This window comes from Oncorhynchus gorbuscha, unplaced genomic scaffold (genome assembly GCF_021184085.1).
Source record: "Oncorhynchus gorbuscha isolate QuinsamMale2020 ecotype Even-year unplaced genomic scaffold, OgorEven_v1.0 Un_scaffold_5507, whole genome shotgun sequence".
Lineage (NCBI taxonomy): Eukaryota > Metazoa > Chordata > Actinopteri > Salmoniformes > Salmonidae > Oncorhynchus > Oncorhynchus gorbuscha.
The window spans coordinates 1-25,947 of record NW_025745379.1 but is presented as its reverse complement, the minus strand read 5'-3'; the positions used below and the strand labels follow the sequence as shown (position 1 = coordinate 25,947).

General features: G+C 47.2%; 1 protein-coding gene across 1 annotated transcript; it reads left to right on the top strand.

Annotated features, from left to right (window-relative positions):
- Positions 1 to 4,965: 4,965 nt before the first annotated feature.
- Positions 4,966 to 20,313, top strand: LOC124018600 (sperm-associated antigen 1-like; the record flags this gene model as incomplete). Its single annotated transcript, XM_046333945.1, has 5 exons — positions 4,966 to 5,123; positions 10,625 to 10,751; positions 10,916 to 11,074; positions 14,817 to 15,239; positions 20,171 to 20,313. Coding segments are annotated over 5 exons (993 nt in total), but the record flags the coding sequence as incomplete, so codon positions are not given.
- Between the last annotated feature and the right edge of the window lie 5,634 nt (positions 20,314 to 25,947).

The window sequence follows — 25,947 nt, the reverse complement described above, 5'->3', positions numbered from 1 at the left end:
GCTGCTGGAGCCCTTTACCCTAGCCCTATACCCTAGCCCCTCTCCCAGATACCCTAGCCCCTCCCCCATATACCATAGCCCCTCCTCCCCGCCCTATACCCCTAGCCCCTCCCCTAACCCTATACCCTAACCCTATACCCTAGCCCCTCCCCCATATACCCTAGCCCCTTCCCCTAGCCTTATACCCTAGCCCCTCCTCCCCGCCCTATACCCTAGCCCCTCCCCCTAACCCTATACCCTCGCCCCTATACCCTAGCCTCCTCCCACCTAGCCCCTAACCCTATACCCTAGCCCTATACCCTAGCCCTCTTTCCCTAGCCTTATACCCTAGCCCTATACCCTAGCCCCTCCCCCCTAGCCCTCCCCTTAGCCTTATCCCCTAGCCCTACTCTCCCTAGCCCTTCCCCCTAGCCTTATCCCCTAGCCCTTCTCCCCTAGCTTTATCGCCTAGTCCCTCTCCCCTAGCCCTACTCTCCCTAGCCCTTCCCCCCTAGCCCTAGCCCCTCCCCTAGCCTTATCCCTCTAGCTCCCTTCCCCTAGCCTCTCATTTCATTTCATTTAAGTCATTTAGCTCCTCTTATCCGACTTACTAGTTTCAAATAGCCATATAGCCATATACTCCAAGCCCCTCTCCCCTTAGCCCCAGTCCCAGTCCTAGCCTCAGTCTTATCCTCAGCACCAGTCCTAGCCCCAGCCCTATACCCTAGCCCCAGCCTCAGCCCTATACCCTAGCCCTATACCCTAACCCCAGCCTCAGCCCTATACCCTAGCCCCAGCCTCAGCCCTATACCCTATACCCTAGCCTCAGCCCTATACCCAGCCTCAGCCCTATACCCTAGCCTCAGCCCTAGCCCCAGCCCTATACCCTAGCCCCAGCCCTATACCCTAGCCCCAGCCCTAGCCTCAGCCTTATACCCTAGCCCCAGCCTCAGCCCTAACCCCAGCCCTATACCCTATCCCCAGCCCTATACCCTAGCCCCAACCCCAGCCATAGCCCCAGCCCTATGCCTATCCCTGGCCTCAGCCCGGATGCCTATTTGACCTATGCCTATACCACAGCCCCAGCTCTTCTAGACCCTGTGCTATCAGCCCTATACCCTAGCCCCCAGCTCTCAGCCTCTATACTCCTAGCTCCCTGGTCAGCCCTATACTCCTAGTGCCCAGCTCTCAGCTCCTATACTCCTAGCCCCAGCCCTATACCCAGACCCTGCCTCAGCCCTATACCCTAGCCCCATCCCTAGCCCCTGCCTCAGCCCTATACTCCTAGCCCCAGCTCTCAGTCTATACTCCTAGCTCAGCCCTATGCCTAACCCCCAGGCGGCATGTCCCAGCCTCAGCCCTATGCCCTACCCTCAGCTCCTATTTCAAGTCTCAGCCCTATGCCCAGCCCCAGCCTCAGGCCTATGCCCAGGCCCCAGGACCCAGTCCCAGCCTCATTCTTATCCCCAGTCTCAGCTCCTATGCCCTATACTCCTAGCCTCAGCCCTATACCCTAGCCCCAGCCCTATACCCTAGCCCCAACCCCAGCCGTAGCCCCCCCAGCCCTATACCCTAGCCCTATACCCAAGCCCCAGCTCCTATACCCCAGCCTCGCTCCTATACACTAGCCTCAGCTATATACCCTAGCCCCCAGCCTCTCAGCTCCTATACTCCTAGCCCCCAGCCCTATACCCTAGCCCCTGCCTCAGCCCTATACCCTAGCTCCCAGCCCTATACCCAAGCCCCAGCCCTATACCCAAGCCCCAGCCTCAGCCCTATAACCAAAGCCCCTAGCCCCAGTCCCAGCCTTCAGTCTTATCCCCAGTCTCAGCCCTATACCCTATACCCTAGCCCCAGCCCTATACCCTATCCCCAGCCTCAGCCCTATACATTTACATTTACATTTAAGTCATTTAGCAGACGCCTTATCCAGAGCGACTTATAGCCCAAGCCTCAGCCCTAGCCTCAGCCTTATACCTAGCCCCAGCCTCAGCACCCAGCCCTATAGCCAATCCCCAGCCTTATACCCTAGCCCCAACCCCAGCCGTAGCTCCCAGCCCTATACCAGCCCTATACCCAAGCCCCAGCCCTATACCCTATCCCCAGCCCTATACCCCAGCCCCAGCCCTATACCCTAGCCTCAGCCCTATACCCAAGTCCCAGCCCTATACCCAAGCCCCAGCCCTATACCCAAGCCCCAGCCCTATACCCTAGCCTCAGCTCCTATACCCTAGTCCCAGCCCTATACCCTAGTCCCAGCCCTATACCCTAGTCCCAGCCTCAGCTCTATACCCTAGCCCTAGCCTCAGCCCTATACCTGCCTAGCCCCAGCCTCAGCCCTATACCCTAGCCCCAGCCCAGGCCTATACCCTAGTCCCAGCCCTATACCCAGCCTCAGCCCTATACCCAAGCCTCAGCCCTATACCCTAGCCCTCCCAGCCCATACCCTAGCCCCAGCCCCAGCCCTATACCCTAGCCCCAGCCTATACCCAGCCCCAGCCTCACCCTATACCCTAGCCCCAGCCTCACCCCTATACCCTAGCCCCAGCCTCAGCCCTATGCCCAAGCCTCAGCCCTATACCCTAGCCTCAGCCTCAGCCCTATACCCTAGCCCCAGCCCTATACCCAAGCCCCAGCCCTATACCCAACCCCTAGCCCCAGCCCTATACCCAAGCCCTAGCCACAGCCCCAGCCTCAGCCCTATACCCAAGCCCTAGCCTCAGCCTTATACCCTAGCCCCAGCCTCAGCCCTATACCCAAGCCCCAGCCCTATACCCTATCCCCAGTCTCAGCCCTATACCCAAGCCCCAGCCCTATACCCAAGCCCCAGCCCTATACCCTAGCCCCAGCCGCAGCCCTATACCAAGCCCTAGCCTCAGCCTTATACCCTAGCCCTAGTCCCAGCCTCAGCCCTATACCCAAGCCCCAGCCCTAGCCCTATCCCCAGTCTCAGCCCTATACCCAAGCCCCAGCCCTATACCCAAGCCCCAGCCCTATACCCAAGCCCCAGCCCTATACCCTAGCCCCAGCCGCAGCCCTATACCCTAGCCCCAGCCCTAGCCTCAGCCCTATACCCAAGCCCCAGCCCTAGCCTCAGCCCCAGTCCTAGCCCCAGTCCTAGCCCCAGCCTCAGCCCCAGCCCTAGCCTCAGCACCAGTCCTAGCCCCAGCCCCAGTCCTAGCCCCAGCCTCCACCGCAGTCCTAGCCCCAGTCCTATACCCTAGCCTCAGCCCCAGTCCTAGCCCCAGTCCTATACCCTAGCCCCAGTCCTAGCCTCAGCCCCCATCCCTAGCCCCAGTCCTATACCAGCCCCAGCCTAGCTCCAGTCCCTAGCCTAGCCCCAGTCCTATCCCAGCCCTAGACCCAGTCCTATACCCCAGCCTAGCCTCAGCCCCAGTCCTATACCCCAGCCCCAGCCTCAGCCTAGCCCCAGTCCTATACCCCAGCCCTAGCCAGTCCAGCCCCAGTCCTCATACCCTCAGCCCCGGGTCCTAGCCTCAGCCCCAGTCCTATACCCCAGCCCTAGCCTCAGCCCCAGTCCTATACCCTAGCCTCAGCCCCCGGTACCCCAGCCCCTCAGCCCCAGTCCTATACCCAGTCCTAGCCTCAGCCCCAGTCCTATACCCCAGTCCTAGCCTCAGCCCCAGTCCTAGCCCCAGTCCTAGCCTCAGCCCCAGTCCTAGCCCCAGCCATATACCCCAGTCTAGCCCCAGTCCTATACCCCATCCCCAGCCCTATACCCCATCCCCAGCCCGCCTAGCCCCAGCCGCAGCCCTATACCCTAGCCCCAGTCCTAGCCTCAGTCCCAGTCCTATACCCCAGCCCTAGCCTCAGCCCCAGTCCTAGCCCCAGCCTCAGCCCCAGTCCTAGCCCCAGTCCTATACCCCAGCCCTAGCACCAGCCCTAGCCCCAGTCCTATACCCCAGCCCTAGCCTCAGCCCTAGACCCAGTCCTATGCCCTAGCCCCAGTCCTAGCCCCCAGTCCTATACCCCAGCCCTAGCCTCAGCCCCAGTCCTATACCCTAGCCCCGGTCCTAGCCTCAGCCCCAGTCCTATACCCCAGCCCTAGCCTCAGCCCCAGTCCTATACCCTAGCCCCAGTCCTAGCCTCAGCCCCAGTCCTATACCCCAGTCCTAGCCCCAGTCCTAGCCCCAGTCCTATACCCTAGCCTCAGCCCCAGTCCTAGCCCCAGTCCTATACCCTAGCCCCAGTCCTAGCCTCAGTCCCAGTCCTATACCCCAGCCCTAGCCTCAGCCCCAGTCCTAGCCCCAGCCCAGCCCTAGCCCCAGTCCTATACCCCAGCCCTAGCCTCAGCCCTAGCCCCAGTCCTATACCCCAGCCCTAGCCTCAGCCCTAGACCCAGTCCTATGCCCTAGCCCCAGTCCTAGCCTCAGCCCCAGTCCTATACCCCAGCCCTAGCCTCAGCCCCAGTCCTATAACCTAGCCCCGGTCCTAGCCTCAGCCCCAGTCCTATACCCCAGCCCTAGCCTCAGCCCCAGTCCTATACCCTAGCCCCAGTCCTAGCCTCAGCCCCAGTCCTATACCCCAGTCCTAGCCTCAGCCCCAGTCCTAGCCCCAGCCCTATACCCCAGTCCTAGCCCCAGTCCTATACCCCATCCCCAGTCCTATACCCCATCCCCAGTCCTAGCCTCAGCCCTAGCTTCAGCCCCAGCCCTAGCCCCAGCCCTAGCCTCAGCCCCAGTCTCAGGGCCGTGCTGCAGCCAACCATAATTGATGTTTTAACTGTGATGAATGGAAGAAGGGAGCGGGCAGCTTTTTCCCAGAACACCCCAGTGGTCTAATTAATTAGCTGTCCATTATCACATGAATGACTGCTGATTCAACCTGTTTTCACCCGGGATTTTAAAGGACAAAATTACCACTCACTTATTTTTTGTGAAATATGATTCTTACAACAAAAAAACACTAACATTTTTGTCAAGTTACTCAGTATGATGTCACACATTTCCTCAACCAACACCGTTTCTTCCTTTGCCTGCAGCTCAAAAAGCAGAAGTCTGTTTCAATTCGCTGAAACAAGAAGGAAATGAGTTTGTGAAGAAAGGTCTGTTCCAGGAGGCTCTGAGGACGTACAGCGAATGCCTTAAGCTGAAGCCAGAGGAATGTCCCATCTACACCAACCGGTAAGGACCTGACCGTGTCTCCTTCATCCTAACAGGTACAGTAATGTACAGTGCATTCGGGAAGTATTCAACCACCTTGACGTTTTCTACATTTTGTTACAGCCTTATTCTGAAATGGATTAACTTGGTCCCCCCCCCCCTCTTCAATCTGCACACAATACCCCACAATGACATCACAATACCCCACAATGACATCACAATACCCCATAATGACATCACAATACCCCATAATGACACCACAATGACACCCAATGACACCACAATACCCCATAATGACACCACAATACCCCATAATGACACCACAATACCCTTCTCCCTGATTGCTCAGTTTAGAGCGGCCAGCTCTAGGAAGAGTCTTGGTGGTTCTAAACTTCTTCCATTTAAGAATAATGGAGGCCATTTTGTTCTTGGGGACCTTCAATGCTGCAGAAATGTTTTGGTACCCTTCCCCAGATCTGTGCCTCGACACAATCCTGTCTCGGAGCTCTACAGACAATTCCTTTGACCTCATGCTTGGTTTTTACTCTGACATGCACTGTCAACTGTGGGACCTTATATAGACAGGTGTGTGCCTTTCCAAATGATGTCCTATCAATTGAATTTACCACAGGTGGACTCCAATCAAGTTATAGAAACATCTCAAGGATGATCAATGGAAACAGGATGCACCTGACCTCAATTGAGTCTCATAGCAAAGGGTCTGAATACTTATGTAAACAAGGGATTTCTGTTTTTCTATGCTTCATAAATTTGCAAGAAACCTGTTTTTGCTTTGTCATTAAGGGGTATTGTGATGTCATTATGGGGTATTGTGATGTCATTATGGGGTATTATGTGTGGATTGATGAGCAATTGTTTTTATTTGGTCAATTTTAGAATAAGGCTGTAATGTAACAAAATGTGAGAAAAGGGGAAGGGTTCTGAACACTTTCCGAATGCACTGAATGTGGTGGGAACAGAACCCCGGTCTGTGTAACCAGTGGGAACAGAACCCCGGTCTGTGTAACCAGTGGGAACAGAACCCCGGTCTGTGTAACCAGTGGGAACAGAACCCCGGTCTGTGTAACCAGTGGGAACAGAACCCCGGTCTGTGTAACCAGTGGGAACAGAACCCCGGTCTGTGTAACCAGTGGGAACAGAACCCGGTCTGTGTAACCAGTGGGAACAGAACCCTGGTCTGTGTAACCAGTGGGAACAGAACCCTGGTCTGTGTAACCAGTGGGAACAGAACCCGGTCTGTGTAACCAGTGGGAACAGAACCCGGTCTGTGTAACCAGTGGGAACAGAACCCCGGTCTGTGTAACCAGTGGGAACAGAACCCGGTCTGTGTAACCAGTGGGAACAGAACCCGGTCTGTGTAACCAGTGGGAACAGAACCCCGGTCTGTGTAACCAGTGGGAACAGAACCCCGGTCTGTGTAACCAGTGGGAACAGAACCCCGGTCTGTGTAACCAGTGGGAACAGAACCCCGGTCTGTGTAACCAGTGGGAACAGAACCCCGGTCTGTGTAACCAGTGGGAACAGAACCCCGGTCTGTGTAACCAGTGGGAACAGAACCCCGGTCTGTGTAACCAGTGGGGAACCCGGTCTGTGTAACCAGTGGGAACAGAACCCGGTCTGTGTAACCAGTGGGAACAGAACCCCGGTCTGTGTAACCAGTGGGAACAGAACCCCGGTCTGTGTAACCAGTGGGAACAGAACCCCGGTCTGTGTAACCAGTGGGAACAGAACCCGGTCTGTGTAACCAGTGGGAACAGAACCCTGGTCTGTGTAACCAGTGGGAACAGAACCCGGTCTGTGTAACCCAGAAGTGGGAACAGAACCCGGTCTGTGTAACCAGTGGGAACAGAACCCCGGTCTGTGTAACCAGTGGGAACAGAACCCCGGTCTGTGTAACCAGTCAGAACCCCTCTGTGTAACCAGTGGGAACAGAACCCGGTCAGTGGGAACAGAACCCAGTAACCTGTCTGTGTAACCAGTGGGAACAGAACCCCCCAGTGGGAACAGAACCCCGGTCTGTGCAGTGTAACCAGGGAACAGAACCCCTGTGTAACCAGTGGGAACAGAACCCTGGTCTGTGTAACCCAGAAGTGGGAACAGAACCCGGTCTGTGTAACCCCAGTGGGAACAGAACCCTGGTCTGCTGGTCTAACCCCAGTCCAGAACCCGGTCTCAACCCCAGCTGGGAACTAACCCCATCCAGTCTGCTCTAACCCCAGTGGGAACAGCCGGTCTGTGTATCCAGCCTGCTCAGAACCCCAGTGGGAACAGAACCCGGTCTGTGTAACCAGTGGGAACAGAACCCCGGTCTGTGTAACCACTGGGAATCCATCCAGTCTAACCCCAGTCAGCCTGCTCTAACCCCATCCAGCCTGCTCTAACCCCAGTCAGCCTGCTCTAACCCCATCCAGCCTGCTCTAACCCCAGTCAGTCTGCTCTAACCCCATCCAGCCTGCTCTAACCCCAGTCTGCTCTAACCCCATCCAGTCTGCTGTCTGCTCTAACCCCATCCAGCCTGCTCTAACCCCATCCAGCCTGCTCTAACCCCATCCAGCCTGCTCTAACCCCAGCCTGCTCTAACCCCAGCAGTCTGCTCTAACCCCAGTCAGCCCTGCTCTAACCCCATCCAGCCTGCTCTAACCCCAGTCAGCCTGCTCTAACCCCAGTCAGCCTGCTCTATCCCCATCCAGCCTGCTCTAACCCCAGTCAGCCTGCTCTAACCCCAGCCAGTCTGCTCTAACCCCAGCCAGTCTGCTCTAACCCCAGCCAGCCTGCTCTAACCCCATCCAGTCTGCTCTAACCCCATCCAGTCTGCTCTAACCCCAGTCTGCTCTAACCCCATCCAGCCTGCTCTAACCCCATCCAGCCTGCTCTAACCCCATCCAGCCTGCTCTAACCCCAGTCAGCCTGCTCTAACCCCAGTCAGCCTGCTCTAACCCCATCCAGCCTGCTCTAACCCCAGTCAGCCTGCTCTAACCCCAGTCAGCCTGCTCTAACCCCATCCAGTCTGCTCTAACCCCATCCAGCCTGCTCTAACCCCAGCCAGCCTGCTGTCAGTAAATCCAGTCAGACTAATCAGAGGTATTGTTGCTGTAGTGTGGAAATACAAACAGGAACAGCAGAGGACAGCAGGGTGTCTGCTCCTCTCTCTCATCGCCTAATTATAGACACAGTGTGTAACACAGAACAGGGTAGCGGAGCGTAAATTGTCCTAGAAAGACATGCAACACGGGCTCTCCTGGGATGGGAAACCTGGGTCCTATTCATTAGGCACTGAAACAGAACAAACGGACTGAAACAGGAACGGACTACCTCAACTTGTCTAATAAGAAACGCTTATTGTCACGTTCTGTTGCAAAACGTTTTTGCTACGGTTTGCACTAATGAACACGACCCCGTTTCCGTTTCTCATCCTCTCCCATCCCGCCTCTCCTCTCCCTCCCCTCCTCCTCCTTCCTCCTCCTTCCTCCTCTCCTCTCCCCTCCCTCCTCCTCTCCTTCTCCTCTCCTCTCCCCACCTCTCCTCTCATCTCCTCTCCTCTCCCTCCCTCTCTCCTCTCTCCTCCTCCCTCCTCTCTCCTCTCTCCCTCCTCCTCTCCTCCTCTCCTCTCCTCCCTCCTCCTCCTCTCCTCCTCCTCCTCCTCTCCCCCCTCCCTCCTCTCCTCCTCTCCTCTCCTCTCTCCTCTCTCTCCTCTCCTCTCTTCTCTTCTCTCTCTCTCCTCTCCTCTCCTCTCTCTCTCCTCTCCTCCTCTCTCCTCCTCCTCCTCCTCTCCCTCCTCCCTCTCCTCTCCTCTCCTCCCTCTCCCTCTCCTCTCCCTCTCTCCTCCTCTCCTTCTCCTCTCCTCCTCTCTCCTCTCCTCCTCTCCTCTCCTCTCCTTCTCCTTCTCCTTCTCCTCTCCTCTCCTCTCCTCCTCAATAGCAGGTAGAGTAGTGTTGTCAGCGTTGACAGAGTGTTCTGTACCATAGAGAGGAAAGGGACTGGCCACCCTGACATGACTCACCACACCGTACCTTTGTGTTCATGTCCTGTTCTGCGTAAAGCCCTGTGTGTGTACAGACAGTCACAGTACACTCTCCACAGCCACATGAGAGCGTGGCTAAAAAGGACAGCTTTTCAACACACACATGGCCTTAGGGGAAGTGTTGAGTACGCCAGGGGAACGCAGGCTTATCAATATTAAAACACTGTCTTGGTGCGAGGATGTCTGTCTGTGGGGTCAGAAAATACAAGAGAGGCTAATTGTATGAGCTGTGTTTGGCTGCTATGTTGAACAACAGTGTTGTGTTCTCCTCCAGAGCCATAGAGACACTATAATACTGTATTACATTCTGCCTCCATAGAGACACTATAATACCATATTACATTCTGCCTCCATAGAGACACTATAATACCATATTACATTCTGCCTCCATAGAGACACTATAATACTGTTGTGTTACATTCTGCCTCCATAGAGACACTATAATACCATATTACATTCTGCCTCCATAGAGACACTATAATACCATATTACATTCTGCCTCCATAGAGACACTATAATACCATATTACATTCTGCCTCCATAGAGACACTATAATACTGTTGTGTTACATTCTGCCTCCATAGAGACACTATAATACCATATTACATTCTGCCTCCATAGAGACACTATAATACTGTTGTGTTACATTCTGCCTCCATAGAGACACTATAATACCATATTACATTCTACCTCCATAGAGACACTATAATACCATGTTACATTCTGCCTCCATAGAGACACTATAATACCATATTACATTCTGCCTCCATAGAGACACTATAATACTGTATTACATTCTGCCTCCATAGAGACACTATAATACTGTTGTGTTACATTCTGCCTCCATAGAGACACTATAATACCATATTACATTCTGCCTCCATAGAGACACTATAATACTGTTGTGTTACATTCTGCCTCCATAGAGACACTATAATACCATATTACATTCTGCCTCCATAGAGACACTATAATACTGTATTACATTCTGCCTCCATAGAGACACTATAATACCATATTACATTCTGCCTCCATAGAGACACTATAATACCATATTACATTCTGCCTCCATAGAGACACTATAATACTGTATTACATTCTGCCTCCATAGAGACACTATAATACTGTTGTGTTACATTCTGCCTCCATAGAGACACTATAATACCATATTACATTCTACCTCCATAGAGACACTATAATACCATATTACATTCTGCCTCCATAGAGACACTATAATACTGTATTACATTCTGCCTCCATAGAGACACTATAATACTGTTGTGTTACATTCTGCCTCCATAGAGACACTATAATACCATATTACATTCTGCCTCCATAGAGACACTATAATACTGTTGTGTTACATTTCTAGAGACACTATAATCATATTACATTCTGCCTAGAGACACTATAATATACTGTATTACATTCTGCCTCCATAGAGACACTATAATACTGTTGTATCACATTCTGTCCTTAGAGCGCTGTGCTTCCTAAAGCTAGAGATGTTTGCTGAAGCCAAGCAGGACTGTGACTCTGCCCTGAGGCTGGAGCCAGCCAATAAGAAGGCCTTCTACAGACGGGCCATGGCCAACAAAGGCCTCAAGGTAAAGGGACAGGTTTTAGGAGTTCACACGACCAGTTTGCGGGTTTGGCCGCCAATCTGGGTTGACTACTTTTGTAGACAGGTATTGAAACGACCACCTGGTCTCTTCCTCATCCTCTTCCTCCACATATATATATGTGTGTATGTGTGTGTCCCCATCCCCAGGACTACCTGGCGTGCAGCTCTGACCTACAGGAGGTGCTACAGCAGGATCCCAACGTAGCGGAGGCTGAGAAGGAGCTGGAGGAGGTCACGCTGCTGCTCAGACAGAGTCTGGCCCGGGGATCACCTAGCAACCCCAGGAGGACTGTACCCATCACTGAGGTAGAATATACTAGGCATTAATATATACACTATACTACACATGAATATATACACTATACACATTAATATATACACTATACTACACATTAATATATACACTATACTACACATTAATACATACACTATACTACCATACCCATCACTGAGGTAGAATATACTAGGCATTAATATATACACTATACTACACATTAATATATACACTATACTACACATTAATATATACACTATACTACCATACCCATACTGACATTAGAATATACTAGGCATTAATATATACACTATACTACACATTAATATATACTCTATACATTAATATATACACTATACTACCATACCCATCACTGAGGTAGAATATACTACACATTCATATATACACTATACTACACATTAATATATACACTATTCTACACATTAATATATACACTATTCTACACATTAATATATACACTATACTACACATTAATATATACACTATACATTAATATATACACTATACTACACATTAATATATACACTATACTACACATTAATATATACACTATACTACACATTAATATATACACTATACTACACATGAATATATACACTATACTACACATTGAATATATACACTATACTACACATGAATATATACACTATACTACACATTAATATATACACTATACTACACATTAATATATACACTATACTATACATTAATATATACACTATACTACACATTAATATATACACTATACTACACATATATACATATACACATTAATATATACACTATACTACACATTAATATATACACTATACTACACATTAATATATACACTATACTACACATTAATATATACACTATACTACATTAATATATACACTATACTACACATTAATATATACACTATACTACACATTAATATATACACTATACTACACATTAATATATACACTATACTACACATTAATATATACACTATACTACACATTAATATATACACTATACTACACATTAATATATACACTATACTACACATTAATATATACACTATACTACACATTAATATATACACTATACTACACATTAATATATACACTATACTACACATTAATATATACACTATACTACACATTCATATATACACTATACTACACATATACACTATACTACTCATTAATATATACACATTAATATATACACTATACTACACATGAATAATATATAATATACTACACATTATATATACACATTACACAATATATACACTATACTACACATTAATATATACATTAATATATACACATTAATATATACACTATACTACACATTAATATATACACGATACTACACATTAATATATACACTATACTACACATTAATATATACACTATACTACACATTAATATATACATTAATATATACACTATACTACACATTCATATATACACTATACTACACATTAATATATACATTAATATATACACTATACTACACATTAATATATACACTATACTACACATTAATATATACACTATACTACACATTAATATATACACTATACTACACATTAATATATACACATTAATATATACACATTAATATATACACGATACTACACATTAATATATACACTATACAACACATTAATACATACACTATACTACACATTAATATATACACTATACTACACATTAATACATACATTAATATATACACTATACTACACAATAATATATACACTATACTACACATTAATATATACACTATACTACACATGAATACATACACTGTACTACACATTAATACATACATGAATATATAATATATACACATTAATACACACATTAATATATACACTATACTACACATTAATATATACACTATACTACACATTAATATATACACTATACTACACATTAATATATACACATTAATATATACACTATACTACACATTCATATATACAATATACTACACATTCATATATACACTATACTACACATTATATATACATTTAATATATACACTATACTACACATTCATATATACACTATACTACACATTAATATATGCACGATACTACACATTAATATATACACTATACTATACATTAATATATACATTAATATATACACTATACTACACATTCATATATACACTATACTACACATTCATATAAACACGATACTACACATTAATATATACACTATACTACACATTAATATATACACATTAATATATACACTATACTACACATTCATATATACAATATACTACACATTCATATATACACTATACTACACATGAATATATACATTAATATATACACTATACACATTCATATATACACTATACTACACATTAATATATACACTATACATTAATATATACACTATACTATACATTAATATATACATTAATATATACACTATACTACACATTCATATATACACTATACTACACATTCATATAAACACGATACTACACATTAATATATACACTATACTACACATTAATATATACACATTAATATATACACATTAATATATACACTATACTACACATTAATATATACACGATACTACACATTAATATATACACTATACTACACATTAATATATACACTATACAACACATTAATATATACACATTAATATATACACTATACTACACATTCATATATACAATATACTACACATTCATATATACACTATACTACACATTCATATATACATTAATATATACACTATACTACACATTCATATATACACTATACTACACATTAATATATGCACGATACTACACATTAATATATACACTATACTATACATTAATATATACATTAATATATACACTATACTACACATTCATATATACACTATACTACACATTCATATAAACACGATACTACACATTAATATATACACTATACTACATTAATATATACACATTAATATATACACATTAATATATACACTATACTACACATTAATATATACACGATACTACACATTAATATATACAGGATACTACACATTAATATATACACTATACAACACATTAATACATACACTATACTACACATTAATATATACACTATACTACACATTAATACATACATTAATATATACACTATACTACACAATAATATATACACTATACTACACATGAATACATACACTATACTACACATTAATACATACATGAATATATACACTATACTACACATTAATACACACATTAATATATACACTATACTACACATTAATATATACACTATACTACACATTAATATATACACTATACTACACATTAATATATACACATTAATATATACACTATACTACACATTCATATATACAATATACTACACATTCATATATACACTATACTACACATGAATACATACACTATACTACACATTAATACATACATGAATATATACACTATACTACACATTAATATATACACTATACTACACATTAACATATACACTATACTACACATGAATATATACACGATACTACACAGCTAATGTACCATACCCATCACTGAGGACACTAGCCAACACTTGTAATAATGACCCAGACATAGTTACAGTCCTGTACAGGAATGAGATTCAACAACGGCCAAGTAAAAAACAAAGGAAACAGCTAATGTAATAATGGGGAAGGACACTAGATAATGTAATTAGGGGCCACAAAGCGGTGTCTAGATGGTCACAAGCTGTCTTCCTGTCTTCCTGTCCTCCGTCAGGTTGAGGGGACTGAGGACGAAGACTGTCAGGCTGCAGAACCAGACAGGACCAGAGCAGCAGAATCAGAGACAGCAGAAACATCAACAACATCCACGTCAACCCCAGGCCCAGCAGAGAACCACTGTGGAGGAGGCGGAAGAGGAGGAGAGGAGGAGGAGGCAATAACCATCAACCTCCAGCCCTCAAACGCCTATGAATTCAACCAGTCCCTGAACGCAGCGCGGGCCCAGTCCAACCTCCCAGCCTGTGCTGAGCTGCTGAGCCGTGTTCCCCCTGAGACTCTGCCCGTCTACCTCAGTAATCAGCTGGATGGACACACAGTCAGTTTCATTATGCAGAGCCTGGACACACAGCTCCTACAGAAGGACCCTGACCTCGTCTACCAGCACCTCAGCCATCTACACACTGCTGACAGGTTCTCGGTACGATCTAGAAGCTTCACCTTGGCCGACCATTCAAAACGAACCACAATGAACCAACGTCGCGCTGCTCCTTGCCCTTTACAAGTCTTCATATGTAAATGTGATCTTGGTGAAAGTCTGGAAAATGTCTTTTATAAGTCAAGTGCAGTGAGATGATGGTGCTTTGTGGTTCGTTTTGAATCCCAGAATGAATGTATTTTTCACTGTTTTGGATCTTTTTATTTAGCTAAACTAGACAGTCTGTTGTCAGGGTGTAGTGCTGACCACTATGTGTCTCTGCTGACCACTGTGTGTCTCTACTGACCACTGTGTGTCTCTACTGACCACTGTGTGTCTCTACTGTTGTCAGGTTGTAGTGCTGACCACTATGTGTCTCTGCTGACCACTGTGTGTCTCTACTGACCACTGTGTGTCTCTACTGACCACTGTGTGTCTCTACTGTTGTCAGGTTGTAGTGTGTCTCTGCTGACCACTCTGTGTCTCTACTGACCACTGTGTGTCTCTACTGACCACTGTGGGTCTCCACTGACCACTGTGGGTCTCTACTGACCACTGTGTGTCTCCACTGACCACTGTGGGTCTCTACTGACCACTGTGGATCTCTACTGACCACTGTGGGTCTCTACTGACCACTGTGTGTCTCTACTGTTGTCAGGGTGTAGTGCTGACCACTATGTGTCTCTGCTGACCACTGTGTGTCTCTACTGACCACTGTGTGTCTCTACTGACCACTGTGTGTCTCTGCTGACCACTGTGTGTCTCTACTGACCACTGTGTGTCTCTGCTGACCACTGTGTGTCTCTGCTGACCACTGTGTGTCTCTACTGACCACTGTGTGTCTCTACTGACCACTGTGTGTCTCTGCTGACCACTGTGTGTCTCTGCTGACCACTGTGTGTCTCTACTGACCACTGTGTGACTCTACTGACCACTGTGTGTCTCTGCTGACCACTGTGTCTCTACTGACCACTGTGGGTCTCTACTGACCACTATGTGTCTCTGCTGACCACTATGTGTCTCTGCTGACCACTGTGTCTCTACTGACCACTGTGTGTCTCTACTGACCACTGTGTGTCTCTACTGACCACTGTGTGTCTCTACTGACCACTGTGTGTCTCTGCTGACCACTGTGTGTCTCTACTGACCACTGTGTGTCTCTACTGACCACTGTGTCTCTACTGACCACTGTGTGTCTCCACTGACCACTGTGTGTCTCTACTGACCACTGTGTGTCTCTACTGTTGTCAGGGTGTAGTGCTGACCACTGTGTGTCTCTACTGACCACTGTGTGTCTCTACTGACCACTGTGTGTCTCTACTGACCACTGTGTGTCTCTACTGACCACTATGTGTCTCTACTGACCACTGTGTGTCTCTACTGACCACTGTGTCTCTACTGACCACTGTGTGTCTCTGCTGACCACTGTGTGTCTCTGCTGACCACTGTGTGTCTCCGCTGACCACTGTGGGTCTCTACTGACCACTGTGTGTCTCTACTGACCACTGTGTGTCTCTACTGACCACTGTGGGTCTCTACTGACCACTGTGTGTCTCTACTGACCACTGTGTGTCTCTACTGACCACTGTGTGTCTCTACTGACCACTGTGTGTCTCTACTGACCACTGTGCTGACCACTGTGTGTCTCTACTGACCACTGTGTGTCTCTACTGACCACTGTGTGTCTCCACTGACCACTGTGTGTCTCTACTGACCACTGTGTGTCTCTACTGACCACTGTGTGTCTCCTGTTGTCATGGTGTAGTGCTGACCACTGTGTCTCTACTGACCACTGTGTGTCTCTACTGACCACTGTGGGTCTCTACTGACCACTGTGTGTCTCTACTGACCACTGTGTGTCTCTACTGACCACTGTGGGTCTCTACTGACCACTGTGGGTCTCTACTGACCACTGTGTGTCTCTACTGACCACTGTGTGTCTCTACTGTTGTCAGGGTGTAGTGCTGACCACTGTGTGTCTCTACTGACCACTGTGTGTCTCTACTGACCACTGTGTGTCTCTACTGACCACTGTGTGTCTCTGCTGACCACTGTGTGTCTCTGCTGACCACTGTGTGTCTCTACTGACCACTGTGTCTCTACTGACCACTGTGTCTCTGCTGACCACTGTGTGTCTCTACTGACCACTGTGTGTCTCTACTGACCACTGTGTGTCTCCACTGACCACTGTGGGTCTCTACTGACCACTGTGTGTCTCCACTGACCACTGTGTGTCTCCACTGACCACTGTGGGTCTCTACTGACCACTGTGTGTCTCTACTGACCACTGTGTGTCTCTACTGACCACTGTGTGTCTCTACTGACCACTGTGTGTCTCTACTGACCAGGGTGTAGTGTGACCACTGTGTCTCTACTGACCACTGTGTGTCTCTACTGACCACTGTGTGTCTCTACTGACCACTGTGTGTCTCTACTGACCACTGTGTGTCTCTACTGTTGTCAGGGTGTAGTGCTGACCACTGTGTCTCTACTGACCACTGTGTGTCTCTACTGACCACTGTGTGTCTCTACTGACCACTGTGTGTCTCTACTGACCACTGTGTGTCTCTACTGACCACTGTGTGTCTCTACTGACCACTGTGTGTCTCTACTGACCACTGTGTGTCTCTGACCACTGTGTGTCTCTACTGACCACTGTGTGTGTCTCTACTGACCACTGTGTGTCTCTACTGACCACTGTGTGTCTCTACTGACCACTGTGTGTCTCTACTGACCACTGTGTGTCTCTACTGACCACTGTGTGTCTCTACTGACCACTGTGTGTCTCTACTGACCACTGTGTGTCTCTACTGACCACTGTGTGTCTCTACTGACCACTGTGTGTCTCTACTGACCACTGTGTGTCTCTGCTGACCACTGTGTGTCTCTACTGACCACTGTGTGTCTCTACTGACCACTGTGTGTCTCTACTGACCACTGTGTGTCTCTGCTGACCACTGTGTGTCTCTGCTGACCACTGTGTGTCTACTGACCACTGTGTGTCTCTACTGACCACTGTGTCTCTACTGTTGTCAGGGTGTAGTGCTGACCACTGTGTGTCTCTACTGACCACTGTGTGTCTCTACTGACCACTGTGTGTCTCTACTGACCACTGTGTGTCTCTACTGACCACTGTGTGTCTCTACTGTTGTCAGGGTGTAGTGCTGACCACTGTGTGTCTCTACTGACCACTGTGTGTCTCTACTGACCACTGTGTGTCTCTACTGACCACTGTGTGTCTCCACTGACCACTGTGTGTCTCCACTGACCACTGTGTGTCTCTACTGACCACTGTGTGTCTCTACTGTTGTCAGGTTGTAGTGCTGACCACTGTGTGTCTCTACTGACCACTGTGTGTCTCTACTGACCACTGTGTGTCTCTACTGACCACTGTGTGTCTCTACTGTTGTCAGGTTGTAGTGCTGACCACTGTGTGTCTCTACTGACCACTGTGTGTCTCTACTGACCACTGTGTGTCTCTACTGACCACTGTGTGTCTCTGCTGACCACTGTGTGTCTCTACTGACCACTGTGTGTCTCTACTGACCACTGTGTGTCTCTGACCACTGTGTCTCTACTGTTGTCAGGTTGTAGTGCTGACCACTGTGTCTCTACTGACCACTGTGTGTCTCTGCTGACCACTGTGTGTCTCTACTGACCACTGTGTGTCTCTACTGACCACTGTGTGTCTCTACTGACCACTGTGTGTCTCCACTGTTGTCAGGTTGTAACCTCTCGTCTCTGTGTGTTAACCTCTCCTCTCTGTGTGTTAACCTCTCCTCTCTGTGTGTTAACCTCTCCTCTCTGTGTGTTAACCTCTCCTCTCTGTGTGTTAACCTCTCCTCTCTGTGTGTTAACCTCTCCTCTCTGTTAACCTCTCCTCTCTGTGTGTTAACTCTCCTCTGCTGACCTCTGTGTGTAACCTCTCCTCTCTGTGTGTTAACCTCTGTCTCTGTGTGTTAACCACCTGTGTCTCTGTGTGTTAACCTCTCTGTGTGTTAACCTCTCGACTGTGTTAAACTCTCCTATCTGTGTGTTAACCTCTGTGTGTTAACCTCTCTGTGTGTTCTCTCTGTGTGTTAACTGACTCTCTGTGTGTTAACCTCTCTGTGTGTTAACCTCTCGTCTCTGTGTGTTAACCTCTCTGTGTGTTAACCTCTCCTCTCTGTGTGTTAACCTCTCTGTGTGTTAACCTCTCCTCTCTGTGTGTTAACCTCTGTGTGTTAACCTCTCCTCTCTGTGTGTTAACCTCTCCTCTCTGTGTGTTAACCTCTCCTCTCTGTGTGTTAACCTCTCCTCTCTGTGTGTTAACCTCTCCTCTCTGTGTGTTAACCTCTCCTCTCTGTGTGTTAACCTCTCGTCTCTGTGTGTTAACCTCTCGTCTCTGTGTGTTAACCTCTCTGTGTGTTAACCTCTCGTCTGTGTGTTAAACTCTCCTATCTGTGTGTTAACCTCTGTGTGTTAACCTCTCTGTGTGTTAACCTCTCTGTGTGTTAACCTCTCTGTGTGTTAACCTCTCTGTGTGTTAACCTCTCGTCTCTGTGTGTTAACCTCTCTGTGTGTTAACCTCTCGTCTCTGTGTGTTAACCTCTCGTCTCTGTGTGTTAACCTCTCCTCTCTGTGTGTTAACCTCTCTGTGTGTTAACCTCTCCTCTCTGTGTGTTAACCTCTCCTCTCTGTGTGTTAACCTCCTCTCAGTGTTAACCTCTACCTCTCGTGATGCTGTTAACCTCTGTTTGTTAACCTCTCCTGTGTGTGTTACCAGGTCGTCGTGATGCTGCTAACCTCTCTCTGTGTGTTACCAGGTCGTCGTGATGCTGCTAACCTCTCGTCTCTGTGTGTTACCAGGTCGTCGTGATGCTGCTAACCTCTCGTCTCTGTGTGTTACCAGGTCGCCGTGATGCTGCTAACCTCTCGTCTCTGTGTGTTACCAGGTCACCGTGATGCTGCTAAAGAGTGAACATGATCAGATGACTCGACTGTTTGACCGTCTGTCCGCTGTGGACAGTGATGCCTTCAGTAAAAACGATGTGCAGAACCTGGCCAACAAGTACATCTGACCTCTAACCTCTGACCCTGTCTGCCTGCTGGAGCGCATCCCAAATCGGTCCCTATTACCGAGTGCACTATGGAGGAGTAAGGCACCATTTGGCAACGTCGCAGCTGACTTTAAATACAGTGCAGACTGCAAATCACCTTGCGTCATAAATAACTACTCAATATTATTTTGTAGGTCAAGTCACAATTTACCCATGATACACCACGGTTTTGAAGTTCTCAAACACGACCCTTCACTCTGTCCTGCGTGAAGCTCCCAACATGACGTACTGGATCTATGCAACGTTGCACAACACGACTCAGAAGATGCTGAACGTGCTCAGAGCATTACGGACCCAAAACCGACTCAGAAGATGCTGAACGTGCTCAGAGCATTACGGACCCAAACCGACTCAGAAGATGCTGAACGTGCTCAGAGCATTACGGACCCAAACCGACTCAGAAGATGCTGAACGTGCTCAGAGCATTACGGACCCAAACCGACTCAGAAGATGCTGAACGTGCTCAGAGCATTACGGACCCAAACCGACCCGTTTATTTCTCTCGGTGTAATATATCACATCTCTACCGACCTCTACTAGGTATTTCTCTCTCTCCAAAGACCTTTTTCACCCTGATCTGTTTTAGAGTTAGTTCGACCGGCAGTATATGTTGAAATGTTGTGAACTATTTAGCTGTTAAAAACATTAATGCATAAGGTCCAATGTTCCAAGATATCTGTCCGCATTTCCCTGCTGGGTCCGTGTTCCGCGGGCCAGGTCCGTGTTCCGCGGGCCAGGTCCGTGTTCCGCGGGCCAGGTCCGTGTTCCGCGGGCCAGGTCCGTGTTCCGCGGGCCAGGTCCGTGTTCCGCGGGCCAGGTCCGTGTTCCGCGGGCCAGGTCCGTGTCTCCAGCCGGGCCAGATCCGTATGACTACTTTTTCAGGCTGCTTTGACTGGCCAATAGGATGGTTGTGTTTCTGGGTTTGACTGGCCAATAGGATGGTTGATTGGTTTCCTTTGACTGGCCAGCCTGCTGAACTGCTTTTCAAATCAGGATAACAACCATAACAATGTTGATTTGACTACTTTTGGCCAGGCTGCTTTGACTGGCCAATAGGATGGTTGATTTGTTTCGCTGCTTTGACTGGCCAATAGGATGGTTGATTTGTTTCCTGGGTTTGACTGGCCAATAGGATGGTTGATTTGTTTCCTGGGTTTGACTGGCAAATAGGATGGTTGATTTGTTTCGCTGCTTTGACTGGCCAATAGGATGGTTGATTTGTTTGGCTTTGATTTGTTTCCTGGGTTTGACTGGCAAATAGGATGGTTGATTTGTTTCGCTGCTTTGACTGGCCAATAGGATGGTTGATTGGTTTTGTTTGACTGGCCAATAGGATGGTTGATTTGTTTGACTGGCAAATAGGATGGTTGATTTGTTTCCTGGGTTTGACTGGCCAATAGGATGGTTGATTTGTTTCCTGGGTTTGACTGGCCAATAGGATGGTTGATTTGTTTCCTGGGTTTGACTGGCCAATAGGATGGTTGATTTGTTTCCTGGGTTTGACTGGCCAATAGGATGGTTGATTTGTTTCGCTGCTTTGACTGGCCAATAGGATGGTTGATTTGTTTCGCTGCTTTGACTGGCCAATAGGATGGTTGATTTGTTTCGCTGCTTTGACTGGCCAATAGGATGGTTGATTTGTTTCCTGGGTTTGAAATAATAAAAAAATGTGGAAGGGACAATGAATTCCAAGCTTGGAAGACATAACGACTTGAATTGACCGGGCTAGCATTAGCCCCAGAGGCTATTCAGAAAACAACATGTTGTGGTACAGCTTTATCATGCTGATATTAAACTAGATAAATGCATGATGCATACATCACAATATTAGCCAAGCTTATAAACGATCCAAACAGCACTATTTCCTCTGGGGTTCAAGGAGTATTTTTCTCTGGGGTTCATATTTCCTCTGGGGTTCAAGGAGTATTTGACCATCCATTCTCTGTCTAGAAAAACAATGCTAGTTTTTGGCCAGTCGTCTCAGTTCTGTGTATAACTCCCATTTGTCTGAAAACAATGATGAAGCAACTAACAATGTGCTCAATACTAAATGGGAATTATACAGGAAGTCCAGGTAAATGCAATACTAAATGGGGAATTATACAGGAAGTCCAGGTAAATGCAATACTAAATGGGGAATTATACAGGAAGTCCAGGTAAATGCAATACTAAATGGGGAATTATACAGGAAGTCCAGGTAAATGCAATACTAAATGGGGAATTATAGTCCAGGTAAATGTCTAAATGGGAATTATACAGGAATGTAAATACTAGATGGGGAATTATACAGGAAGTCCAGGTAAATGCAATACTAAATGGGGAATTATACAGGAAGTCCAGGTAAATGCAATAATAAATGGGGAATTATACAGGAAGTCCAGGTAAATGCAATACTAAATGGGGAATTATACAGGAAGTCCAGGTAAATGCAATACTAAATGGGGAATTATACAGGAAGTCCAGGTAAATGCAATACTAAATGGGGAATTATACAGGAAGTCCAGGTAAATGCAATACTAAATGGGGAATTATACAGGAAGTCCAGGTAAATGCAATACTAAATGGGGAATTATACAGGAAGTCCAGGTAAATGTAAAGTCAGTGTGTAAAACATCTTTTGGAGAAATGACCAGAAGTTATGAAAATGCCCCAGCATCAGTCAGTCAGCCAGCCAGCCAGCCAGCCACCCAGTCAGCCACCCAGTCAGCCAGTCAGTCAGCCAGCCAGCCAGCCACCCAGTCAGCCACCCAGTCAGTCAGTCAGCCAGCCACCCAGTCAGCCAGCCAGCCAGCCAGCCAGTCAGCCAGTCAGCCAGCCAGTCAGCCAGTCAGCCAGCCAGTCAGCCAGCCAGTCAGTCAGCCAGTCAGTCAGCCAGCAGAGCATCCTTCCATCAGTAGTCAGCAGTCTAATGCTCACAGTGGAGGATGGATCTACACTGTTCTGTCGTGAACCCATTTCAGATGTTCTGTTGTGAACCCATTTCAGACGTTCTGTCGTGAACCCATTTCAGATGTTCTGTCGTGAACCCATTTCAGACGTTCTGTCGTGAACCCATTTCAGACGTTCTGTCGTGAACCCATTTCAGACGTTCTGTCATGAACCCATTTCAGACGTTCTGTTCGTTGCAGAAGACAATAGTACATTTAAAAACATTTAAAATGACTTGTCAAAATGTTAGTGTGTTCTTATTCTTTCTGTGTTAACCTCAAAGTGATCTGAATGTACCAGTCGCTTGGTTGAATCATTCTATAGCAATAGCTGCACGGTCAGCGGGCTAGTGGCTCAGTGAGGGAGTCGCTTGGTTTAAGGGAGTCGCTTGGTTGAATCATTCTATAGCAATATAGCTGCACGGTCAGTGGGCTAGCGGCTCAGTGAGGGAGTCGCTTGGTTGAATCATTCTATAGCAATATAGCTGCATGGTCAGCGGGCTAGCGGCTCAGTGAGGGAGTCGCTTGGTTTAACCATTCTATAGCAAAATATGTAAAAATGTGTTTTAAATCAAAAATGTAAATGGTTCTTTAACAATAAAACTGGGATAAATAGTTTATACAGGCTTATGTCTCTGATACTATACAAATCACAATGATTGTGAATATATTAATGTTATGAAAATCTGAATAAAAGTGAAGACCAATTGTCCTCTTGATTTTTATTGTTACTAAAAAACTGATCTCTGCCTCAGAATGCTATTCATTGACTACAGCTCAGTGTTCAACACCATAGTGCCCTCAAAGCTCATCACTAAGCTAAGGATCCTGGGGCTAAACACCTCCCTCTGCAACTGGATCCTGGACTTCCTGACGGGCCGCCCCCAGGTGGTAAGGGTAGGTAACGCTGATCCTCAACACTGGGGCCCCTCAGGGGTGTGTGCTTAGTCCCCTCCTGTACTCCCCTTTCACCCACGACTGCGTAGCCAGGCACGACTCCAACACCATCATTAAGTTTGCTGACGACACAACAGTGGTAGGCCTGATCACCGACAACGATGAGACAGCCTATAGGGAGGAGGTCAGAGACCTGGCCGGGTGGTGCCAGGACAACAACCTCTCCCTCAACGTGATCAAGACAAAAGTGCTGATCGTAGACTACAGGAAAAAAGAGGGCCGAACACGCCCCCATTCACATCGACGGGGCTGTAGTGGAGCGGGTCAAGAGTTAAGTTCCTTGGTGTCCACATCACCAACGAACTATCATGGTACAAACACAGCAAGACAGTCAAGACTGTCAACCTATTTCTCCTCAGGAGACTGAAAAGATTTGGCATGGGTCCCCAGATCCTCAAATTCTCTCTGCTACCACACGGCAAGCGGTACCGGAGCACCGAGTCTAGCACCGTCGTAGGATGCCACCTTTCCAACAAGACATCTTGTAAAATTTCTGCCCTGCTAGAGCTTCCCCCTGGTCAACTATAAGTGCGTTTATTGTGAAGTGTAAACATCTAGAAGCAACAACGTAGGCCACGCAAGCTCACAGAACTGGACCGCTGAGTGCTGAAGCGCGTCTGTCCTCGGTTGCAACATTCACTGCAGAGTTCCAAACTGCCTCTGGAAGCAACTTCAACACAACAACTGTTGGTCGGGAGCTTCATGTAATGGGTTTCCATGGCCGAGCAGCCGCACACAAGCCTCAGATCCCCACGCCTAATACCAGGCGTCGGCTGGAGTGGTGTAAAGCTCCCCGCCATTGCACTCCGGATCAGTGGAAACGCGTTCTCTTGATTCGATGAATCACGCTTCACCATCTGGCAGTCTGTTGGACGAATCTGGGTTTGGCGGATGCCAAAAAACACTACTTGCCCCAATGCATAGTGCTAACTGTAAAGTTTGGTGGAGGAGGAATAATGGTCTGGGGCTGTTTTTCATGGTTCTTGCCCCATAGTGCCAGTGAAGAGAAATCTTAACGCTACAGCATACACTGAGATTCTAGACGATTCTGTGCTTCCAACTTTGTGGCAACAGTTTGAGGAAGGCCCTTTCCTGTTTCAGCATGACAATGCCAGGTCCATACAGAAATGGTTTGTCGTGATCGGTATGGAAGAACTTGACTGGCCTGCACAGAGCCCTGACCTCAACCCCATCGAACACCTTTGGGATGAACTGGAACGCCTACTGCGAGCCAGGCCTAATCGTCCAACATCAGTGCCCGACCTCATTAATTCTCTTGTGGCTCAGTCCCCGCAGCAATGTTCCAACATCTAGTGGAAAGCCTTGCCAGAAGAGTGGAGGCTGTTATAGCAGCATTGTTCCAACATCTAGTGGAAAGCCTTGCCAGAAGAGTGGAGGCTGTTATAGCAGCAATGTTCCAACATCTAGTAGAAAGCCTTCCCAGAAGAGTGGAGGCTGTTATAGCAGCAATGTTCCAACATCTAGTGGAAAGCCTTCCCAGAAGAGTGGAGGCTGTTATAGCAGCAAAGGGGGGAAAACAGCTCCATATTAATACCAATGATTTTGTAATGAGATGTTACATCCTTTTTGGACATGTAATTTGTGTTTTGGAAGGGCTGCGGTCTCAATCCACCGCATCCTCGTTCGTCAGCCTTCCCTCCGTACCTGCGGTGGAAAATGGAAGAGCTACAAGGCTGTTTGTCCGATCAGGAGACATCCGGGGAAACG